The sequence below is a fragment of the Rattus rattus genome, chromosome 3 (genome assembly GCF_011064425.1).
Source record: "Rattus rattus isolate New Zealand chromosome 3, Rrattus_CSIRO_v1, whole genome shotgun sequence".
Taxonomy (NCBI): Eukaryota; Metazoa; Chordata; class Mammalia; order Rodentia; family Muridae; genus Rattus; species Rattus rattus.
In genome coordinates, this window is record NC_046156.1 from 181,673,029 (window position 1) to 181,693,279 (window position 20,251).

At 39.8% G+C, this 20,251-nt stretch overlaps 1 protein-coding gene across 1 annotated transcript in view; it reads left to right on the top strand.

The window, feature by feature from the left end:
- The window catches only part of Itga1 (integrin subunit alpha 1), a 144,735-nt gene that overhangs the window by 52,878 nt on the left and 71,606 nt on the right, over positions 1 to 20,251 (top strand). Inside the window, exons 2-3 of the mRNA XM_032898864.1 lie at positions 2,373 to 2,493; positions 17,494 to 17,606. Coding sequence (XP_032754755.1) covers positions 2,373 to 2,493; positions 17,494 to 17,606 — 234 coding nt within the window. The remainder of the gene's footprint in view (positions 1 to 2,372; positions 2,494 to 17,493; positions 17,607 to 20,251) is intronic.

Here is a 20,251-nt window from a genome sequence, read left to right on the forward strand (position 1 = left end):
GACATAGAAAAAGAAGCATCGTCACCTAGGTATACTTCTTATACCTTAAGAGGAATATGATCACATGGAGATCTGATTCATGAAATCTGGGGGGAAGCTGAAAGTCACAAGCCCCTGGGTGATGGCCACAGCTGGTGTACAGTCCTCAATGGCAGTGTTCTGGTCCTTATAGCTCTTGAATGATTGCTTTCAGCTATGGACAATTTTGACTCCACAAGATTTTGGCAAGTTTCTAGAAATCATTTTGACAGTCATAGCTTCCAGAACGCCACACTAGCATATCATGTGCATCGGGGCCATGAGTATAACTAAGCAGCTTTCAGCGGAGCCCCTTATGACAAATTTGCATGTAGTGCTAAGGGTGAGAAACCACACTGTGGAGGTGACAGTTTGAGTATTTCTTATGTGAAAGAAATAATCTGTTGAACCTGTTCAAAGCATTAAAACCTGACTATAACAGGTAAGCTCGGGTACTAGGGGCTTTGAGCAGAGGGTGATGACTGTTGAAAATACCTTTCTAAATGAGGAGGATGTAGGGAATAATACCCAGTTGTGCTCCATCACCCTTGAGGGGATGAAGGGGAAATGTACATTCTTGGCCATCCACTCCCTGTCTACTTTCTTCATGCCAGCCAGGAAGACTGCTTCATTTCTCACACCCATATTTGTCCTGTGTGTCTCACTATTCACAGAGACTCTCCCAGATCCTGGGTAGAAAGTTTCTTCTCACTGCCAAGTCCCATCTGTCTCCCCCTTGCTTTAGAACTTTAAAACGTCTTCTTTCACTAGGGTGAATGGCTGCCAGCGCCTCTCCAGCCACAGCTGGCACCCTTCCCTCTACAGCACGTTATCTTTCAAACTACAAATGTGTTCCTGCCCATCTGTGTGTGAGGAATTGTGCCAGGGTTTTATAAAGGATAAAAAGATGAGGAAGATGGTCCCTGGTTTAAGACTTTCATGCTCTAGGGGAAAATCTCCAATAGATAATAATAACATAAATAACATTTAATAGTCATCTTGGTAAGAAGTTTCTTTAAGAATCTAAGGAGAGGTTTTTAGGAACCCAAAGATCAAGAAAGACCATATAAATAAATCTACACATGAAAAGTATGGTTGCTTTCCTCTCAAATATTTTCTCAAAATTAAGTTAGAATCCTGTGCATCCATAAACAATTATTGCTGATACTGAAATTGGAAGGCTATGAGTTAAATACCCTGGATTTAGAATAGATTTATGAAAAAGTTTAGCATGAATAAGAGTCAGGAGATTAGATATGTTAAATCTACCAAATCCATAGGAAAAGTACAGAGAAGTTTCCGGAATCTGTGTGATTGAATCTAGTTTTGAGAAGTTTGGCTTAATCACTTCTGAATATATCTTAGACTGTGCTGTCATTGTATAAGGTGGGGGGGAAATCATTGAGAAGAATTGTTAGTTACGTTTAGAAGATGGATATTGAAACTTGTAAGTATCAAAACTAGGACCAAAAGAGGAATTTGGTACCGTCCATCTGAGCTTGTGATTACAGAACCTTTGTATATGGTCACCCTTCTTGTAAAATTAAAAAGTATATCTTGGATCACAGGGAAATTAAAGAGATTTTATATATATAAAATATATATAGATATATGATGTTATATATATAAAATATATATATGATGTTTATATATAATATATATGATGTTTATATATAATATATATATACATATATATATATATGATGTTTACTGGGTATGGACTAAAGAGATTTTTATTTAATCTGAAAAGTTTGTGAGGTTATCACAGTCCACACTGTTGCATGGTGGCATTTTTGTGTTACTACAAGCTTCCATCCTCTGCTTGGTTCAGTAGGAGAAGTAGAATTTATCTCAGGCCTGTGTAGAACCCCAGGCCATCCCCAACCAGAAGCAACCCACTAAAGACCATCAAGAGAAAAGGCAATTTCCGTTCAGAAACAGTATGGAGAACGCCATCTCAGTGAGACGAAGCTGCACCTGCCTGCACCTTCAGAACTTGCAGTGGGGAAAGGATGCTTTTTACGACTACAGCTGGCCACATTTTACTGTAGGAATCACTTCTGGGAGAGTATATGCAAACGCATTAGTCATCTTTAGTTTCTGCAACTCCCACTCAATCCTGGAATTTTACTTCTGGGAATGGTACAGATGTTTATTTCTAAACATCTTTAAAGCCAGCTTGTTGATGCTCAATGAGCCACATCCTACCAGATCCTTCCTAGAGCTCTCATACTCTTGATTTCAATGTTCTTTTTCATAAGAGCGTAGCATTCTTTGGTAACCTTAAGAATGCCTTCCACAATCCAAAACATAATGTCAACCTTACGTAACAGGACTTTCTTTCCCCCTCTCAGTCATCCTAGGCTTCTGCATCTCCTTCAATGTTGATGTGAAAAACTCAATGAGTTTCAGTGGCCCAGTTGAAGACATGTTTGGATACACTGTTCAACAATATGAAAACGAAGAAGGCAAATGGTAAGCAAACAGACTCTGTTGTTGTCCAGCACTTTTACACAGAAATGGAAAATATTTTCAGCGTGTTTTATGAATGGGACATTAACTGAATGACTCATTTGTGCTAGAAAATGTGTTCTAGTGGGTCGGTGATGGAAACATGACATGAAGTCAAAGACGCAGCATTCCTTAGAATGTTAGAGGAAGTGGTTACAGACTTCCGAGGTTAACCCTCAGAATGACCTCAAGGAAGAGTCTTATCCCAGTAGTCAGTAACTGGGTTGCTTTGGCAAGTCTTCCTGCGTTAATTCGTATTCTACAGTTACTTGAATACTTGACTAAGTTCCTTAAGAAGGAGGAGATGGGAAGTCAAATGCCCAGAAGGGATGACTATTATGGTAGTTGCTGGGCTTTTAGGTTTATGCTTTGTCTTGTTGGTTTTTTATTTTGTTTTGTTTTGTTTTGAGTTTTTGTTTGTTTGGTTGGTTGGTTTTGTGCTTTGGTAGTATACTAAGTGTTGTGTATGGATGACAGTGAACCATACTAAATTTCTAATATATACTTTTAATACTATGAGGGTTTCGTTAATGTCCTTATAGATAAGTTAGAGTATATTTAACTTTTAACAATTTCACAAAATAAATAGTAGAGATCTTTTACTTTTCATCCCATCTAATTGTAGTCAAATATAGATTTATAAAACTATATATTAGAAACTAAGTATGAGTTAGCTAAGTGTCTGTTTCTTAATTTTAAAAGCCCCTTTTTCCTAGCAAAAGAGACTTGTATTGTCTAGGATAACAGTAATGTGTCAGTTCACAATTATTATTTCACAGAGAAGATGTATGTTTTGGTTTCTTCTCTAGACATTTTAAGTTTGATTATAATTCCCTAAAGACAATCAAAAGTAATAATTTAAATTCTCACATTTTCTAAGTACAGATGTTGGATTCTATATGTGCATTACCATTTGTGAGAATTTTACTAACGTTTCTGGGAAGTTTTACATCCTCTGTCCATTTTTCCTACATTCCCCATACCTGACCCCATGCTGTTTTTAAAGTCGAACAAAGTCATTCTTAGAGACCAGACACCTCTTACAAAAATTGTGCCAGCACTTCAAAAGGCTCAACCTAGGTGGGAAAATGGTGAGTGGGCCAATTCATCAGGTTTCTTTTTGCTATGTAATGAACGCATCTAAAAAGTTGATTTTTTATCCACCATTGATAGACACATTCGTGCATGTATTAAAGCAAGCTATAGTGAACATCAAGCTTCGAAGACTGAAAATGCCTACTTAAAGGACAGCCAAATATTGACAAAATGATTTATAAAATTTCTTTTTAATGTATCTTTTCTTCGTGGGGCCAAAATGATTACGAATCTAAGTCAGTCTTAAATGGACCTTGCTGCTATGACAAGTCTCATTCCCACTGTCATTATGTCTCCTCAGAGGCAAAGATCTAGATGAAAAAGGAGACAGAACAAATGAGGGCAGAGATTAGCAATAAAAATCAGAGTAGCGAAGCAAATGTTGCTAATGAAATGTCTGGATGGACTTACACTGAACTGGACTTGAAGCACACGGTGAATTCTAGAGACATCTGTGAAACACTAGTAAGGGCTCAAGCTTCTTTTAGATCTGAGACCAGGCCTCACAGATCTTCCTTCATGCATTAAATGTAAATGGGTTCTCTTTACAACTAGTTTTTAAAAGATGAAGACTTTTTCTTTAGCCATCGCTAAGTTTGGATCAGTTAAGCAACAAATGTGTCCTACATAGTCATCATTGTGCTAACTCTGTGGGAAATGCAAGATTAAAGAAATAGAAGCTTATAATCCAGAAGGCATACTGGAAGCAATTAAGAATCAACAGTGGCACCAAGCAGCGTGGGACACACTGTGAGCTCCTTGAGAGTTTGGGAAGAAGCACTTGTTTGTGATCTAAGTCTTGAAAAGTGACTTATCTGTGGATAAGAGGAAACAGAAATGTCACTTCCAGCTGGGGAACCACATGAGTAAAGGTAGACCCTCAAAAACAGGTAACAGATCTTGGAACCAAAAAGGAACATGGAGAAACCTCTGTAGGCTGTTGCGTTAAGTGTCATTTTGGAAATTAGTGTGGATCTGAGTGGATTGCCTATGAATTAGGAAACCTATCTTCAAGCAAGAATTAAGTACTTAAGAGATAAGACTGTAGGGCTTGGTGTGTCAGCCTGAAATCCTAGCACTTGAGACACCAAGATGGGAAGGTCACTTAGTTCAGGGTCATTCTCCATCGTGTGTGGAATTAAGGCCCCCATGGGTTACTAGAAATATGGTGCCAAACAAACAAACAAAAATATAACAAAATAAAAAGAGAGATAAGGTCAGGGTGATTGGAAACAAATAAATGTCTATGCAGCATCAACTTGGATAAATCATTAAGTTTTGATGGAACTTTAGAAAGGAAAAGTTAAGATATCAAAGTGATAAGATATATTCCAAAATTTTGGTATCGGATTCTTGGAAAATGGGGACTCATTGACAGAGACATATTTGCATACATATTTATAGAAATGTAAAAATCAATCTTCTTAGGAAGTTGGGTTTATTTTTAAATGGCTTGGTGTCTAGATAATTAGAAACTTTAAAACAGAATAGAGATGGGTGGAACATCCATCCAGTAGAACAGGCTGAATAAAGTGTCTGGCTTTAGTGCCCAGCCTGTACCTGTGCCGTGCCCTGTATCTGACACACAAACATATGCACACGGTGACTATGTATTGACTAGCCAGCTGCATCTTGTTTAACATGCTGTTACTGTCCCTCAAGCACAACTACTTAAAAATAAAAAGAATAGTTCTCCTAGAGAAAGGGAACTGCTTAAAGCAGTACTAGAAATGGATCTCCAGACTTCCTCGACTTCCCTTTATTAGAAATACATTCAAAAGTAAATTTTGATAATCGCCATTTTCGTGGCTAGCACCAGATTTTACTTATCGATATTCCATGTGAGACTATGAGCATTTGGGAAGTATATGGATATGTGCTACCTGTTTCTGTTTTAACATCTCCTATGTCACAACCGAATTGGTATGAACAAATGAACTTAAAAGCAAGAAGACTTCCATCCCAGAATGCCCAAGTTGTAACAGGTAGCATGGTAGCCAACAGTGGCTCTAAAGAGAGCCAGGCATTGGTGATGGAGAAACATGTTTGGATATTCTGCAAATGTTTATGCAATCAGACAGAATGCAGGCTTACTCTGGGAATTACACTACAGAGTAGCTGGCAGACTTTGGACAAGGTGGATTCCGTTGTTTTAATTTCTTCAGGGATGAACAGCTTTATAAGTCATATTTACAGCCCTCATTAGAAACTCGTCCAACTTAGGTTAATAAAAAAAAAAGCAAAACATAAACAAAAGTATTTTGTCTCAGCCTACCTCTTGACTGCATCATGCCTAAAGAAGGAATTCTTTTGGGTCATTACACAAGTTTAAAAAAACATTGTTTGAATTCTGTTGAAAGAATTAAAACAACACGGGCATAGCTTTATGTCTCCCTTACCTCTTAAGAGTTTATCACCAAGACTAATTTACTTTATGACGTCTGCCCAGAAACCACGTGTTTTCTTGGTAATGGAACTCATCATACATACCTCTGGTTAAGATCAGGGTTCCTCATCATGGTGAGCATAAGCTACAGCATCCAAGTGATTGCTATGTGGTTCAGAAGGACCCAGAAAAGCAAAACTGGTTTAATAGTTTCGCTATGAGGAAAAGTGATTAAAATATTCATGGCCCTACATAAGCTTTCCAGATTCACAGACTTGATGGTAGCCACCGGAAAAGCAATGTCCCAGGCACGAGGGGAAAATCAGGAAAATATAAACTGTCATCTTGGGATTTCCACTGTTCTCTCCCGGTCCTTTTAGTCTACACTGGAAACCACCCCCCTTTTTGATCATAAATCAAACAAATTTTAATGAAAATTTAAAATATCAAAGGTAAAAGTCTGTTAAGTCTATAAATGAAGTCTGTTTCACCCATAATTCCTCAAGAATGAAGAGTGTGGGTGGACTTTTTTTTTTAGACTTTTTATTTTTATTTACATTTCAAATGTTATCCCCTTTCCCAGTTTCCCGTCCATAAGCCCCCTATGCCATCCCCTCTCCCCCTGTTTCACCCACCCACTCACCCCTTCCCATCTCCCCACCCTGACATTCCCCTACACTTGGGGTCCAGCCTTGGCAGGACCAAGAGCTTCTCCTCCCATTGGTGCCCAACAAGTACATCCTTTGCTACATATGCAGTTGGAGCCAGGGGTCAGCCCATATGTACTCTTTGGGTAGTGGTTTAGTCCCTGGGAGCTCTGGTTGGTTGATATTATTGTTCTTATGGGGTTGCAAATCCCTTCACCTCCTTTAGTTCTTTCTCTAACACCTCCATTGGGGTCCCCAATATCAGTTCAATGGTTGGCTGCGAGCATCTGCCTCTGTATTTGTCAGACTCTGGCAGAGCCTCTCAGGAGAAATCCATATCAGGCTCCTGTCAGCATGCGCTTCTTGGCATCAGCAATATTGTCTGGGTTTGGTGGCTGCATATGGGATGGATACCCAGGTGGGGCAGTCTCTGGATGGCCTTTCCTTAAGTCTCTGTTCCAGTGGATGGACCTTTTAACTGATGTCCAGGCTACCTCTCTTGGAGACTTCTGTGACTTTAGCGGCCATGTTCTCCCTTACTAGATGTCAGGTTGCAGGTAAATAGACCCCTCCAAATCCAATCCTCAGCACAATGTGTATCAAAACCCTGCTAGCCCTTTGATTTTTCCCTGGATGACTCTAGATTGCGCTGGGAAAGGGCTCCATGGCTTGTGTGACTGATATTCTATATCCAATGTGCATGTCTTATTCATGCTGGGAGGGAAAGGCTTCCTTAAGTTCTTCTCTTATAGAGTTTAGCAGAACATTTACTTTGCACTGTTTATGATGAGTTTTAAAACTGATGTTTTCTCTCTGCCAAAACTGCCCTTCCCCCCTCCCCTTTTTTTTGCCTAATTCATTTCCAACCTTCTACCTTCTTAAAAATCAAGATCAGTCTACCTAATAGGGTTGCTGCACAAGTTTCTTTCATTCATTTTTTTCTGAGATCACAAAACAGTTATTCCATTTATGAGAGCAAAAAGAGGCTTCTGACAGTCTGAGAGTGACTTTGGTGGGCTCGGTGCCACATCAATAAAGAGTTAGGTTTTAAAAGGTTCTATGGAATAACATAAATTTGGAGAAACTCTCTGCATGAATGTTCCCTGTAGAATGACATCGGAGGTCACCCACTCTTCAAATAAATATGGCCATGGTTCTAAGAACAAGAATGACTAATATGAATAGCACATTTTTCCCTCAGCTCACTAAACTTTTATTATAACTGGAACTTTTACATGGAGAGAATATAATTTCTCTAGCCTTCCTGATTCTCGAATTCATTAGCTGTTTCTGTAAAGATCAGCAGTGACAGCCAAAACCATTTTACCTCTTTCCCTACAAACAATTCATTTCAAAATGTTGTATAGAAAACCAGAATTTAGGTGGGGCATGATAGTGTGCTGTTTTAACTCCTGGTACTCAGGAGACAGAGGCCTGATAATCTTGGTGAATTTAGGCTAGCCTGGTCTTCAGGACAGCCAGGACTTGAGAATGAGAATGTGTCTCGAATGAAAGACAAAAGCAAAAAAAATAAATTAGTAGAAATAAAAGTGTGATAAGATGACTTAAGTCAAGAGTTCCAAGGAGCTGTGACTCAGGTATTTGTCCTGACCCCAGGATATAGACGCTGCAGTGATAGTCATCTCATTGACAGGAAACTGAGACAGTGAATGCGGCCACAGGGCTTATACAGCAAGCATGTGACAAGGCCAGGATGTGACACAACACCCTCGGACTTCCAGCCTGTTTTCTCCCTCTAAGAAGCTATCTCCAGAACCTTGAATTGATGAAATGCCTTCTGTGACCCAAGTCCTGTATGAACATTCTAGAAGCAAAATGCCTTCTAAGACAGGAAACAGAGCAAAAAAGACTTCACAATCCAAGATTATCAGTTGTTCATAAAACACAAAATCAGATCCACTTATTTGACAGTCATCCATTTATTCAGCTAAAAATGTTGACTAATATTTTAATTAAATAATCAATTCAATATATTTGTATTAACTAATAATTTAATGTGGTGAATTATTGATTTGTCGATTTATTAATTTCATTATAAATTAAGTAGCTGAATAAATTTTATTCAGCTAAAAATATTTATTAAATTCCCATTTTTTTATAAATAAAATTGTCACCCGCACCGAGTGAACCAAAATTGCTGATATTGGGGGAGCTAGAGAGGGAGGCACACCAAACAGATGATAAATTTAAAAAAAAAAAAAAGGAAAAGTATACTTTATGACAGAATGGTGGTCAGCCCCGTGAGACAAAATAACAACGTTATCCAGACTGGGATTGCTGGAATTCCCCGAACCCTCCACTGATACTTTTCTTGGATCATGTTATTTTTAGGCATTTTGGGGGAAACCAGGCTTACTTAGGCTTCGAGTGGTAAGCTATGTGTGATTCAAGAAGAACGAGCTGGGGCTGCCACAGGAAACAGGCTCCCAAGAAAGTAAACAACCATTTCATGTGCTATATCCTGCTGGTGCAGTCTCTACCACTGGTGCAACCCCCAGACTTCCTGTCTGGATCTTCTGCTGCTGGGTTCTACCATTTCCTACACTCACGCTTTGGTCTCCGTTTTTTTCCCCCTCATGTTTCATAGCAAGCCTTGGCTATAACTGCTGTGTCACTTCAGATTCCAGTGTCTTCTATTTGCTAGTTTGTCTCTCTGGTGCTAGAGGTCAAACATCGTCTTGGCCTACCTGCCCCTGTGTGTACTGGGAGCTTCATCCGGATGTGTTCCAACATCCAATCCTCCCGTGATTTGTCCTTTTGGTCTTCATTCTCCTGCTTCCACACACTCCCTGGGCCGTCCACAGTCTCCATCTCCTTCCGTCTTGTCATTCACAACCTCTGTGTTAACAGCAGGCTTCTCAGGACTCCGTTTTCACTCCTTACGCAGGTTTACCAGGCTAATACTGTATTTCCCAGCTCGTGGGTTCACCTACACACTGCATCTGTTCCGCTGACATGGCGCAATTTGGGGAATGGAAGATGTTGACTTGACTGGGCCTCATCAGCTTTTCCTGAGTGGATTCTGTCACTTTAAGTCACTCTACAAATTCACTGCTCTATTCCCTTAATTATTGCTAAATGACTATAGATAGTTTGCAAAATGGGAAGAGAGTGAGAGAGATGGTGGGATATGAGGCCCAAATTTACATTTCTTCCTGTTTCTATTATGTAATTTTTCAGAGATTATAATATAGTTACATTACTCTCCCCTTTCTTTTTCCTCCCTCCTACCCTCCCCATGTGTCAACCCTGACACTGCTTTCTTTCAAATTCGTATCCTCTTTTTTGTCTTCTTTTCTTTTTCTTTCATTTTTTTTCTAGACTGAGTCTCACCCTGTAGCTGTCCTGGAACTCATTTTGTAGATCAGTCTGACCTCAAAGTCACAGCGATCTTCTGTCTGCCTCTGCTTCCTGAAGGCAGGAAAAGGCATGCACTGCTATGCTCAGCTCCTCTTTCTTTGATTATTATTACACACACTCATAGAAATATATTCATATTCACATATATATTCTTAAATATATAAGTACAACTTGTTCACTTCATATATATATATACATATATATATATAAAATATTTATATAGTGTGTGTGTGTGTGCGCGTGTGTGCGCGTAATTTCCCCCTCCCAGTGCTAACTAATTGGGGTTGGATAGCCATTTGATGTGCTCTTCCCTGGGTAACACTTTCTCTCATGCTCTCAGCATTCCTTTATTGCCTGTAGTTCTTTTGATGGGATTAAGGCCTCCTGAGCTTTCCCTTCCCACCTTAGCATGTCTACTGTTGTTGTCTTTGTCCAGCTCGTGTTTAGGCAGCCAGATCCAAATTCACAGCAACTTCCCATCCCTTTGGGGTCTTACCCACCGATGGAGTTCTCACGTTCTATCAAGGAAACATTTCTTTGCAACAAAGACAATTACAGAACTCCACACCTGCTCAAAACACCAAGTTCTGGGCCCAGTCCCAACTGATATGTCTACAACACAACTCTTGCAGCGAAGCCTTAGGGATCACTCTGCAAGAGGGTGAAGCAAGATTGTAAGAGCTAGAGAGACAGGAAATTTCTTCCCTGTTTTTTTCCAATTGTTGCTGCATGACCAATCACCTCAATACTTACTGACTTACAGAGTCACTGATTATTATAATTCCTGAAGATTACGAGGATTACGATTTCCTCCTGCCCATTGGGTTTATTCATTTGGCTTTATTATTATGTCATCTCAATCAAATCCACACGGTCCAGGATGGCTTGACTCATGTAAGTCATGTCAGTAAACAATGTCAGTGAACCTATGGTGTCAAAGATATTAGAGAAGGAAATAGGTTCAGGATGTCAGGTGAGATTAGAAGCTAAATCTACAGCCAATTTATTTCAGGTAGCTCGGCTAAAATCAAGGGGATGAGGCTATGCTAATAACTTTGGACTTATCTTTTCAATAACGTATGAAGCATTTAAAGCAGTGTACTATGGAGTCAACCTCCTTATGTGTAATGATTGGGAGACAGAATGCAGAGAAACTGGTACAGAAGAGACAGTAGAGTCCCTGGCTACATAGGCAGTGCAAAAAAACCAAACCACAACAAAAAACACAAGTTCGTCTTAAGAATGAGGAAGGCTACAATTCACAACTCCAGCTAGCCCAGGAAGGAGAGATTCACAGACGGTTGGAGTCCTGCGCTTCTCTCTGATGGAGCTCCAACCTTCATTGCTTCAAGAAAATGATCTATGTGCACCTATTGAACTTAGGGCTTGCGTTGTGAAATGAATCTGGTAGAAAAGGAACTGGTTATCTTGCAGATAACATATGTCACTTTTGGGAAATTGGAGGCAGTTATGCTGTGAAGAAGCCCATTCTACCCTAATAAGGACAAGACACCACATGCTAGCACCGAGCTTCTATGCTCTCCTGCCACTCTGGGCCCTCCCTGGTTCTGCATTCTCTCTCTCTCTCTCTCTCTCTCTCTCTCTCTCTCTCTCTCTCTCTCTCTCTCTCTCTCTGTCTCTCTTTCTCTCTTCCTCCTACCTAATTTTCCTCTTCCACGTACATGCCAGTTTTCAGCCCCTCACCGTTTATACTCTTTTTTTAATTAAATTAATTTAAATATAGATTTTTATTTACATTTTGAATGTTATTCCCTTTCCCTATTTCCCCACCAGAAACCCACTATCCCATCTCCCACCTGCTTCTATGACGGTGCTCCCTCACCCATCTCCCCAACCTTCCTGCCTCCCCACCCTGACATTCCCCTACACTGGGGCACTGAGCCTCGACAGAACCAAGCGCCTCTCCTCCCATTGATGCCTGACAAGGCCATCCTCTGTTATATATGCGGATGGAGCCATAGGTTCATCCTTGTGTTCTCTTGGGATTGTGGTTTAGTCCCTGGGAGCTCTGGAGGAGGAGTCTGATTGGTTGATATTGATATCATTGTTGTTCTTATGGGGTTGCAAACCCCTTCAGCTCCTTCAGGCCTTTCTCTATTTCTTCCACTGGGGACTCTGTTCTTAGTCCAATGGTTGGCTGCAAGCATCCACCTCTGTATTTGTCAGACTCTGGCAGAGCTTCTCAGGAGTCAGCTTTATCAGACTCCTGTCAGCATGCACTTCTTGGCATCCACAATATTATATGGGTTTGGTGGCTGCATATGGGATGTATCCCCAGGTGGGGCAGTCTCTGAATGGCCTTTCCTTCAGTCTCTGCTCCACACTTTGTCTCCAAATTTCCTCCTGTGAGTAATTTTATTCCCCCTTCTATGAAGGACTGAAGCATCCACATTTTGGTCTTCCTTCTTCTTGAGCTTCATGTGGTCTGTGAACTCTACTCTTTCCAGGAGATAACATTTACCTGTAGGCTTCTCTAGGCTCGCAATGTGCTTATATATGTTTCATGTGGTTTTGTTAGGGTTCAAGGATCGTTGAAGGCAGAAACCCAATTCAAATAGTATACAAAGGCAAAAAGAGTTTATTCTGGAAAAATCACAATCATGATGACCACTGAAGGGTTTTATGCAGGGCTAGGGGAATTTTCCAGAAGGGTTTGGTAATCTCTAATGTGATTGGTAGGGAGCAAAGCAGTGACATTAGTACAATTTTGATTGGTTACTATGTTAGTTTCATTATATTTGGTAAGACCTTGAAGAGTTCTAAGATATCTCTAATGAAACTGATCACACCTGCCTATGAAAGTAACGCATTTCTTAATTTTTTTTATTTCTATACACAAAATTACTTTTATACCCTTTATTTTTTCTTCTCCTAACTCCATTCTTATGTGTACTTAGAAATACTTGATAGAGTCTCTTTGAACCATCTATTTTTCGCTCTCTTTTGGGAGGGATCCAAACTAAGCAGCTTATAGCATAAATATTTATGTATAAGGTTGGTTCTTTTTCCTCTCTATTTCCTTGTTTCAGATCTCATCTGAACTTTCATCTTATCCCCTAACTTTACATCCCTTCAGTTTATCCACAACAATGTAAGCAATATGTTCGACATGACACGCATCTGTAAATGGAAGTCAAGTATGGTGACACACACCTATAGGCCAGCACTTGGGATATGGAGACAGTGTGATCACATATTGTAGGCTAGCCTGGGCTACCTAGTAAGATCCTGTCTCAGAAATGAGTGGATGGATGAATTCATGCATGCATACATACATACATACATACATACATACATTACATACATATTCATACAAGTTTGATATTTAAATTTAGATTAATTTTTAATGTGAACCATAATAACATTCATGATTTGAACTTCATCTAATTCTGCAGCCTCAACTTCTCTCTAGCTACACTGAACTCCATGCACTTAGCATGAGATTGATGCTTTCTTCCCCTAAGACTTTACTGCCTTTGTACTAAGTTCAGACTCATGCACTCTTGTGGTTCACACAATTCACTTCATGCTTCAGTTTTAAGACACTTGAAATACTGTCTTTTATCTCTTTTGTACCCTCATCCCATGGCTGGGGTTAAATGTCAGATACATAGCTTTTGTTTTGTTTGTTTGTTTTTTGTTTTTGTTTTTCCCAATCAGGTCTCAAATAGCTCAAGGAGACTTCAAACTCACTCTGTAATTGGAAGTGGACTTGAGCTTGTGATCTCCTGCTCTCCCTACTGATGGCTTCAAAATGCCAGGACATGCATCCCCTAGCTAGACTCTTCTTCTCTTTACTTCTGAGCATGAGCGAATGTCAGTGTGAGTGCCATGTCAGTGAGAGCACAGAAGATGGTGTGGGATCTCCAAGAGCCTGAGTTTCTGGCAGTTGAGAGCCACAAGACGTGGGTACTCAGGACTGAACTCTACTATCCTTGAAGGACAGCAAGTGCTCTTAACTACTCCATCATCTCTCCAGCCCCATTTTAAATAAGCACTAAGTTATCAAACCTCGTTCTCAACAGTTTCAATAAGAGTATACTAATTTCTCTAAACTGTTTTAAACCATAAAATAAATCTATGGGGACATACTGCACAAAACAAAATACAATAAAAATCTAATCTTGAGATACTATGTCGTGCTTTTACCCACTCTGTTTTAAATTGGTGTGTTACGCAGTTCTTACTTGCTTACTAATCTGAAATAAAGAAAGAACATCAATAGAAAGAACGGACACTTAGGTAGCCCATAACATGAACTCGATGATTTCCTAAACCTTTTGTGCATCTTTACTGTGCTAACTTCTGTGATGGTCATGTGAGATGACGACCTGCCCTCATTTCCTTCATGAATAAAACCAAAATCTAAGACACAAATAGACTTACCTTAAACCAGATACCGAGTAAACACGAAAGCCATGCTTGAATTCGCCAAGCTTAGCACTCAATGCTATCTTTCATAGAGAGAATTTAATTATTTAATATATGGAAGGCACTTAGGACAGTGCCTGGCACATGGTATAAACTCAATAAATGGGGGACGTTATCAGTTACTACTGTGATGAGTTTAATAATTTGGTTTCATCTCCTTTAAATTAGACCATTGTTTCACTTAAATAGCTAGGGTTCTCTTTGAATTAGTTCACAGATAAATTTTCATTCTGGTATGTCCACTCATTAACTTCTGGTTTGTGTGTAACACAGGGTTTTACAGAATGTCCCTGCAATAATCAATTACTCTCACTGTCATCCTTATTTCTTAAATTTCCATTATCATTGCCTTTATGTATCAAATTTTTCTTCCTTATTTCAGAATACTTCTAATGATGGCTTTCTAGAAATAAGAACTATGCCCTGAAAGATTGAAATATTCTTTTTGTTCTTTGCCTACATCAGAAATTGTTTAGCAGATAAACACATGATGTGCTTACGGAATTCTGTTTAATTCCTTGGTATTTATAATTTTTATACGTTTATATTAATACAAACTCTTACAGAGAATTTAGAGAAAATAAACCCCATCATGTGTCAGCATGACAAATTTTCAAGTATTTGAGTTATTTAAGTGTTTGTGCCCCTATATAAGCTCTCAGTCCTTTTGCGAGCCCTTTCCCACTTACTAAATGTCCCAATTTTCCCCCTGAGCCTCTCTTCCCTGACAGAATTGCCTGCTTCTGCACCGTCTGAGTCACAGTCTATTCAATGCATTCCATTGTGCCTATGTCCCACTTGATGTGGTGATTCCAGACACGACCAGGGCAGAGCACAGAGGGACTATCGCTTCCCTTGAGCAGAGCATCTATTTCCAGCAATGCAGCCTAAGGTCACATTAGCATTTTTGGCACCAAAAGACACCGTTGGCTCATGCTTTAGTGCTGTCAACCAAATCCTCCGTGACTTGTTCACATGAACTCCCATTAAATAAGGCTTCCCACATCCTGTACGAATATAGACAGTAATGTGCAGTCTGGTGAAGTTATTTACATAAGTCCCTATTAAACTTTAGTTAATTTATAGTTATTATTTTAGAGTATTGAGGCATACTTCTATTCCCAACTATATATAGATATGGTTTTAGAATAGCTTGATATTTTGTGTGTGTGTGTGTGTGTGTGTGTGTGTGTGTGTGTGTTCTCTGAACTCATAAGAACATAGTCTCAGACAATCTTTAAGTTCAGAGTTTTACAGTCTGTGATAGAGTCCTCGAGGCTGGCTGTATTTCTTTAGCCATCAATACATCGTCAGTTAGGGATCAACCCAAGGGCCTTCCAAATCATGTATACTGAAATACATTTTCCTGACCATATTCTGGGAGAATATGGCACAGGTCTGAACGCTGCCTGCAGCAGGGACGACCTGAAGCATGGGTCTGTTTTCTTCGTCAGTGATGCAGTATTTCATCACGCTGTCTGAAAAGACACATGCTTTTATCCTGGATCTCACAACTATCTTGGTTTCCCAAGTGATTATAAGCTAAGACCTTCTCATACTGAATCCCAGGATTAGGTTGTGTTTATGTTTCCTGCTTTCTCTGAAATTGGCAGTTTCTCGTGGGAAAAACAAAAACTCATTTATATGTGTGGGTTTCATAAAGCAACACAGTAGCAGCTTCGCTCTGGTTAGTACAACAGTGGGAGAGAAAAACAATAAAACAAAATCTGATATCTCATACATCGTTTTAATTATTTAAATTACTTTTGTTAGTATACAAAATGATTCTTTATTCCCTGTTTACATATGTGTATCCTCTAACTTTCCTCACAGGGCTTCACATATACCCTTTTTCTCCTCTCCCAAACAAGCTCCGGTAGTTTTAACATCACGCATGCAGCGTTTAACTCGAGATTTTGCCTGTTCGATAAAACGAACGTGATCTCTATCTTTCTCCCCATTGCCCTCCTTTTGTTTTATTTCTCCTCCACCCCACGTGGATCCCCCCTCAACTTTCATGCCATGCCATATGTGTATCAATATAGAGCTATTTTAATCTAGCTTTTATCTACAAAAGAGAATATAAAATGCTTATCTTTCTGAATCTGTCTTCTTATTTTGTTTCACACAATATCTGGATCTATTTTCCAGCAAATTGTATGGTCTCATTCTTCTTTACATTTGAAGAAAACTTTGTGTGTGTGTGTGTGTGTGTGTGTGTGTGTGTGTGTGTGTGTGCGTGCACACGCACGTGCACTATGTATATTTACTCTGTCTGCTGATGAGCATCAAGGCCATATCTTGGCTATTGTAAATAGTGCAGCAAGAAACATGAAAGTATGATTATCTCTGTTGCACGCTGGCTCATAATCCTTCAAGTGTGTACCCCAGAGTGGGATAGCTAAATCATATGGCAACGCAATTTTTAGTTATTTTTTAACGTGTACTTCTTTTTTAATGTTTAAAGATACTTATTATTTTTAATTATATGTATATGGGTGTTTCATCTAGGTGTGTGTCTGTATGCAGTGGGCAAGTACTGGTCTCGCATTCCCTAGAACTGGAATTAGAGATGTTGGGGAGTCACTATGTGCATCCCGGAATTCAAACCCACGTCTTCTTCAAGAGCAGCAAGTGCTTGTAACCACTGAACTACCTCTCCAGCCTCATTGCTGTTCCGAGGGGAGGGGAGCTTTATGGACTTGTAGTGGCTGTAGGCAATGCGATCTACGCAGGCTTCATTTTCTCCACATCTTTCTAGCCGCTCTTGTTTGTTTTCTTAATGGTAGCCGTACTGACTGCTAAGACCTACAGCAGCACTAGCAATCTAGAACTCGAGGGTGATGCTCTGCTTAGTTTAGATGACATCACGTTGCCAACTGGGTCATGATCTAGTAATGCCTATGGGAACAAATGTCTACTGTCTTAGAATTTACCGTAAACTAGTTAAGACAAACGTGTTCTTCTGTCTAAGATATGCAATTGCTTCTTTTCAAATTCTAGGGTTCTTATTGGTTCTCCTTTACTTGGCCAACCCAAAGCAAGAACTGGAGATGTCTATAAGTGTCCGGTTGGGAGAGAGAGAGCAATGCCTTGCGTGAAGTTGGACTTGCCAGGTGTGTAAAATTAAGCAGGCCTTCCTGACTTGTGCCCATATTCTCACTGCAAACAACTTTCAGTGACCCAAGAAAATACTAAAAGTAAAACTAATAAAAAACACTAAAAGTAATAAATGACATCTGGAATTCATACAGAATGACATCATAGCTCCCTTGGTCCTTAATTTATTTCAGTAACTCATCAGGAAACAGCCATAGAATTTGAATAGCTTATTCTATTTGTAATGTTATCTCTTTCCACTGTTCAGTATCCTCTGAAAACAAGTGGTTTGCCAAACAGACAAATCTACCACAATCCTCAAACAAAATGCAAATTAGTATTCAAGTGTATAAAGGAAACTGAGGAAAACTACAGTAATTAAGAATATGATAGTTTTAAAAAAATGAGACATAGGTATATCAAAAGAGATATGTTTTGATAAAAATATCACTTTGTTTGTAGCATGACTAGAAAATTACTCCGGAAGTTAGAGAAGGTTTAGAGCCCTTTCAGTATCCATAAATTGTTTAAAAATGATTAAATGATTTTATGTCTAAAAAGTTCACTGCAGACAGTGCATTTTTCTATCCTCCTGTTTTCAACTTCCAATTTCCTTGTTCAGTCTGAGTATTTTTCCTTTGCATTCGTGAACACAGCTACCCTAGATATTTGAATACCCTTGTGCCTAGTCATTGTAGTACCAAGGATGCTCAACATCATTTCTGTCTGTTACCTCTCCTTGAGCTTAGAACACACACACCCACCCCCCACACACACACAAACACACACACACTCACACATACTCACACACCTCCTTAGTTATTCATATTTTTGAAACACTAACTGGATTTTTAATTATAAGTATAGACATTCTTATCGGTTACATTCCTCTGAATACTCTTAATTTTTTTTTATCCTAGCAGGCACTGTATTTAGCAGAGCACATTTTCCAGATTCTGATTTTTTTTTCAGTTAGAAGTTGTTAAAGTTGTATTTGGTTCTTTCTGTGGCCACCAGGCTGTGGGGACGTGACTGTTCACATTGGCCTATTCAGGCTATTTGGGAAAATAGAATACATAAGCATAGATTGTCATTGTCCTTATATGGTTTCTTTTCCAAGGTCCTCCTTGCTCCCGTTTTAAGATGCTGTCATTGACCCTAAATTTCTATCTTCTTTTTCTTCAAGGTAGTAAACCGAGAACTCCTGTTTGAATTTTATTACCTAATAGGGTATTTCTTTAAGGAGAAAAGAAAAATAAAACCAAAATGAGGCAGTAAACCATTTTCTTCCCCCAGTGCCAGCCTCTCCTTTCTATGTGTGGACTCTATGTAGCATCTGCGTGTCCGAGGTCACTTCGCAGTGCCTGCAGATGGTTCCTTTAAGCCACTTTCCCCCTCTCTTTTAGAATTTATACTGTTATTCACAAAATAATTCTTTTTGATAGGAGCTAGTCCTCCCATTCCTGGAAACTAGAATAGTTTTCAAACTAGCCCAGAGGTTTTTAACTACATCAGGGACAGTAGGAAGCATCTTCTTTCTTCTTTTTTAAAAATAATTATTTTATTTATTAATGTCCCAAATGTTGTCCCCCACAACCTGGTCTCCCCTTGCAGAGTTCTTCTCATCACCCCTCCCCCATGTTCCCCCACTCTAGGGCATCAAGTCTCTACAGGACTAGGCATATCCTCTCCACTAAGGCCAGACAAGGCAGCCCTCTGTGACATATGATCCAGGGGCCTCAGATCAGCCACTGTTTGCTCTTTGGTTGGTGGCTCAGTCTTTGGGAGCTCACAGGAGTATGGGTTAGTTGATATGGTTGGTTTTCCTGTGGAGTTGACATCCCCTTCGGCAACTTCAGTCCTTCCCCTAACTATTCCATAGGTCCCCAACATCAGCCCAATGCTTGGCTTTTAGTATCTATATCTGTCTCAGTCAACTGCTGGTAGATCCTCTCAGAGGACAGTCATGCTAGGCTCCTGTCTGCAAGCACAGCATTGTTGTGGTAAATAGTTGACCCTATGCTCCCAGCCTGTGCTTTCACATCTTCTACACCTGCCCAAGTGTTTTGAATTCACGAATGACACACACACACACACACACACACACACACACACACACACACACACACACACTCACATACAAAGCCAGCTTATTTTTAATATTCCTTAAGTAGCTCAATGGCTAGGCCACTCCTGAACCTCCACGTGGCTAACACACTCTCCTCCAATAGTCCTTAGTTAATACTTACTATTAATATTTTAGTTTTGTTGCCCCAGATCAGGCTGAACAACCCCCGTGGGGTTGCTTTCCCCTTGCATTTACATTTCCTCTGTCTCACCCTCCTGTACCTTCCCTAAGCCCTTGACATGATGGAATCCTCTCTTTCCTGTCTCCTGCATTTTTTTACCCAGGAATCCTAACAGTTCCACCTCTGTCTCCCTGCCCACCCATTGGCCACTGGCATCTTTATTTTCCAATCAGACCCTACTGGGGACAGGGACCCTCAGTGCAGATGATTGGGTTCCCATGTGATTTCAGGAGTCATAACACAAACATTAGAACCTATCTACAACACAACGTGACAGAGATTGGTGCCCACCCATGGGATGGATCCCAAGTTAAGCCAGCCATTGCTCTGGTTTTGCCCTGCGTTTCTCATAG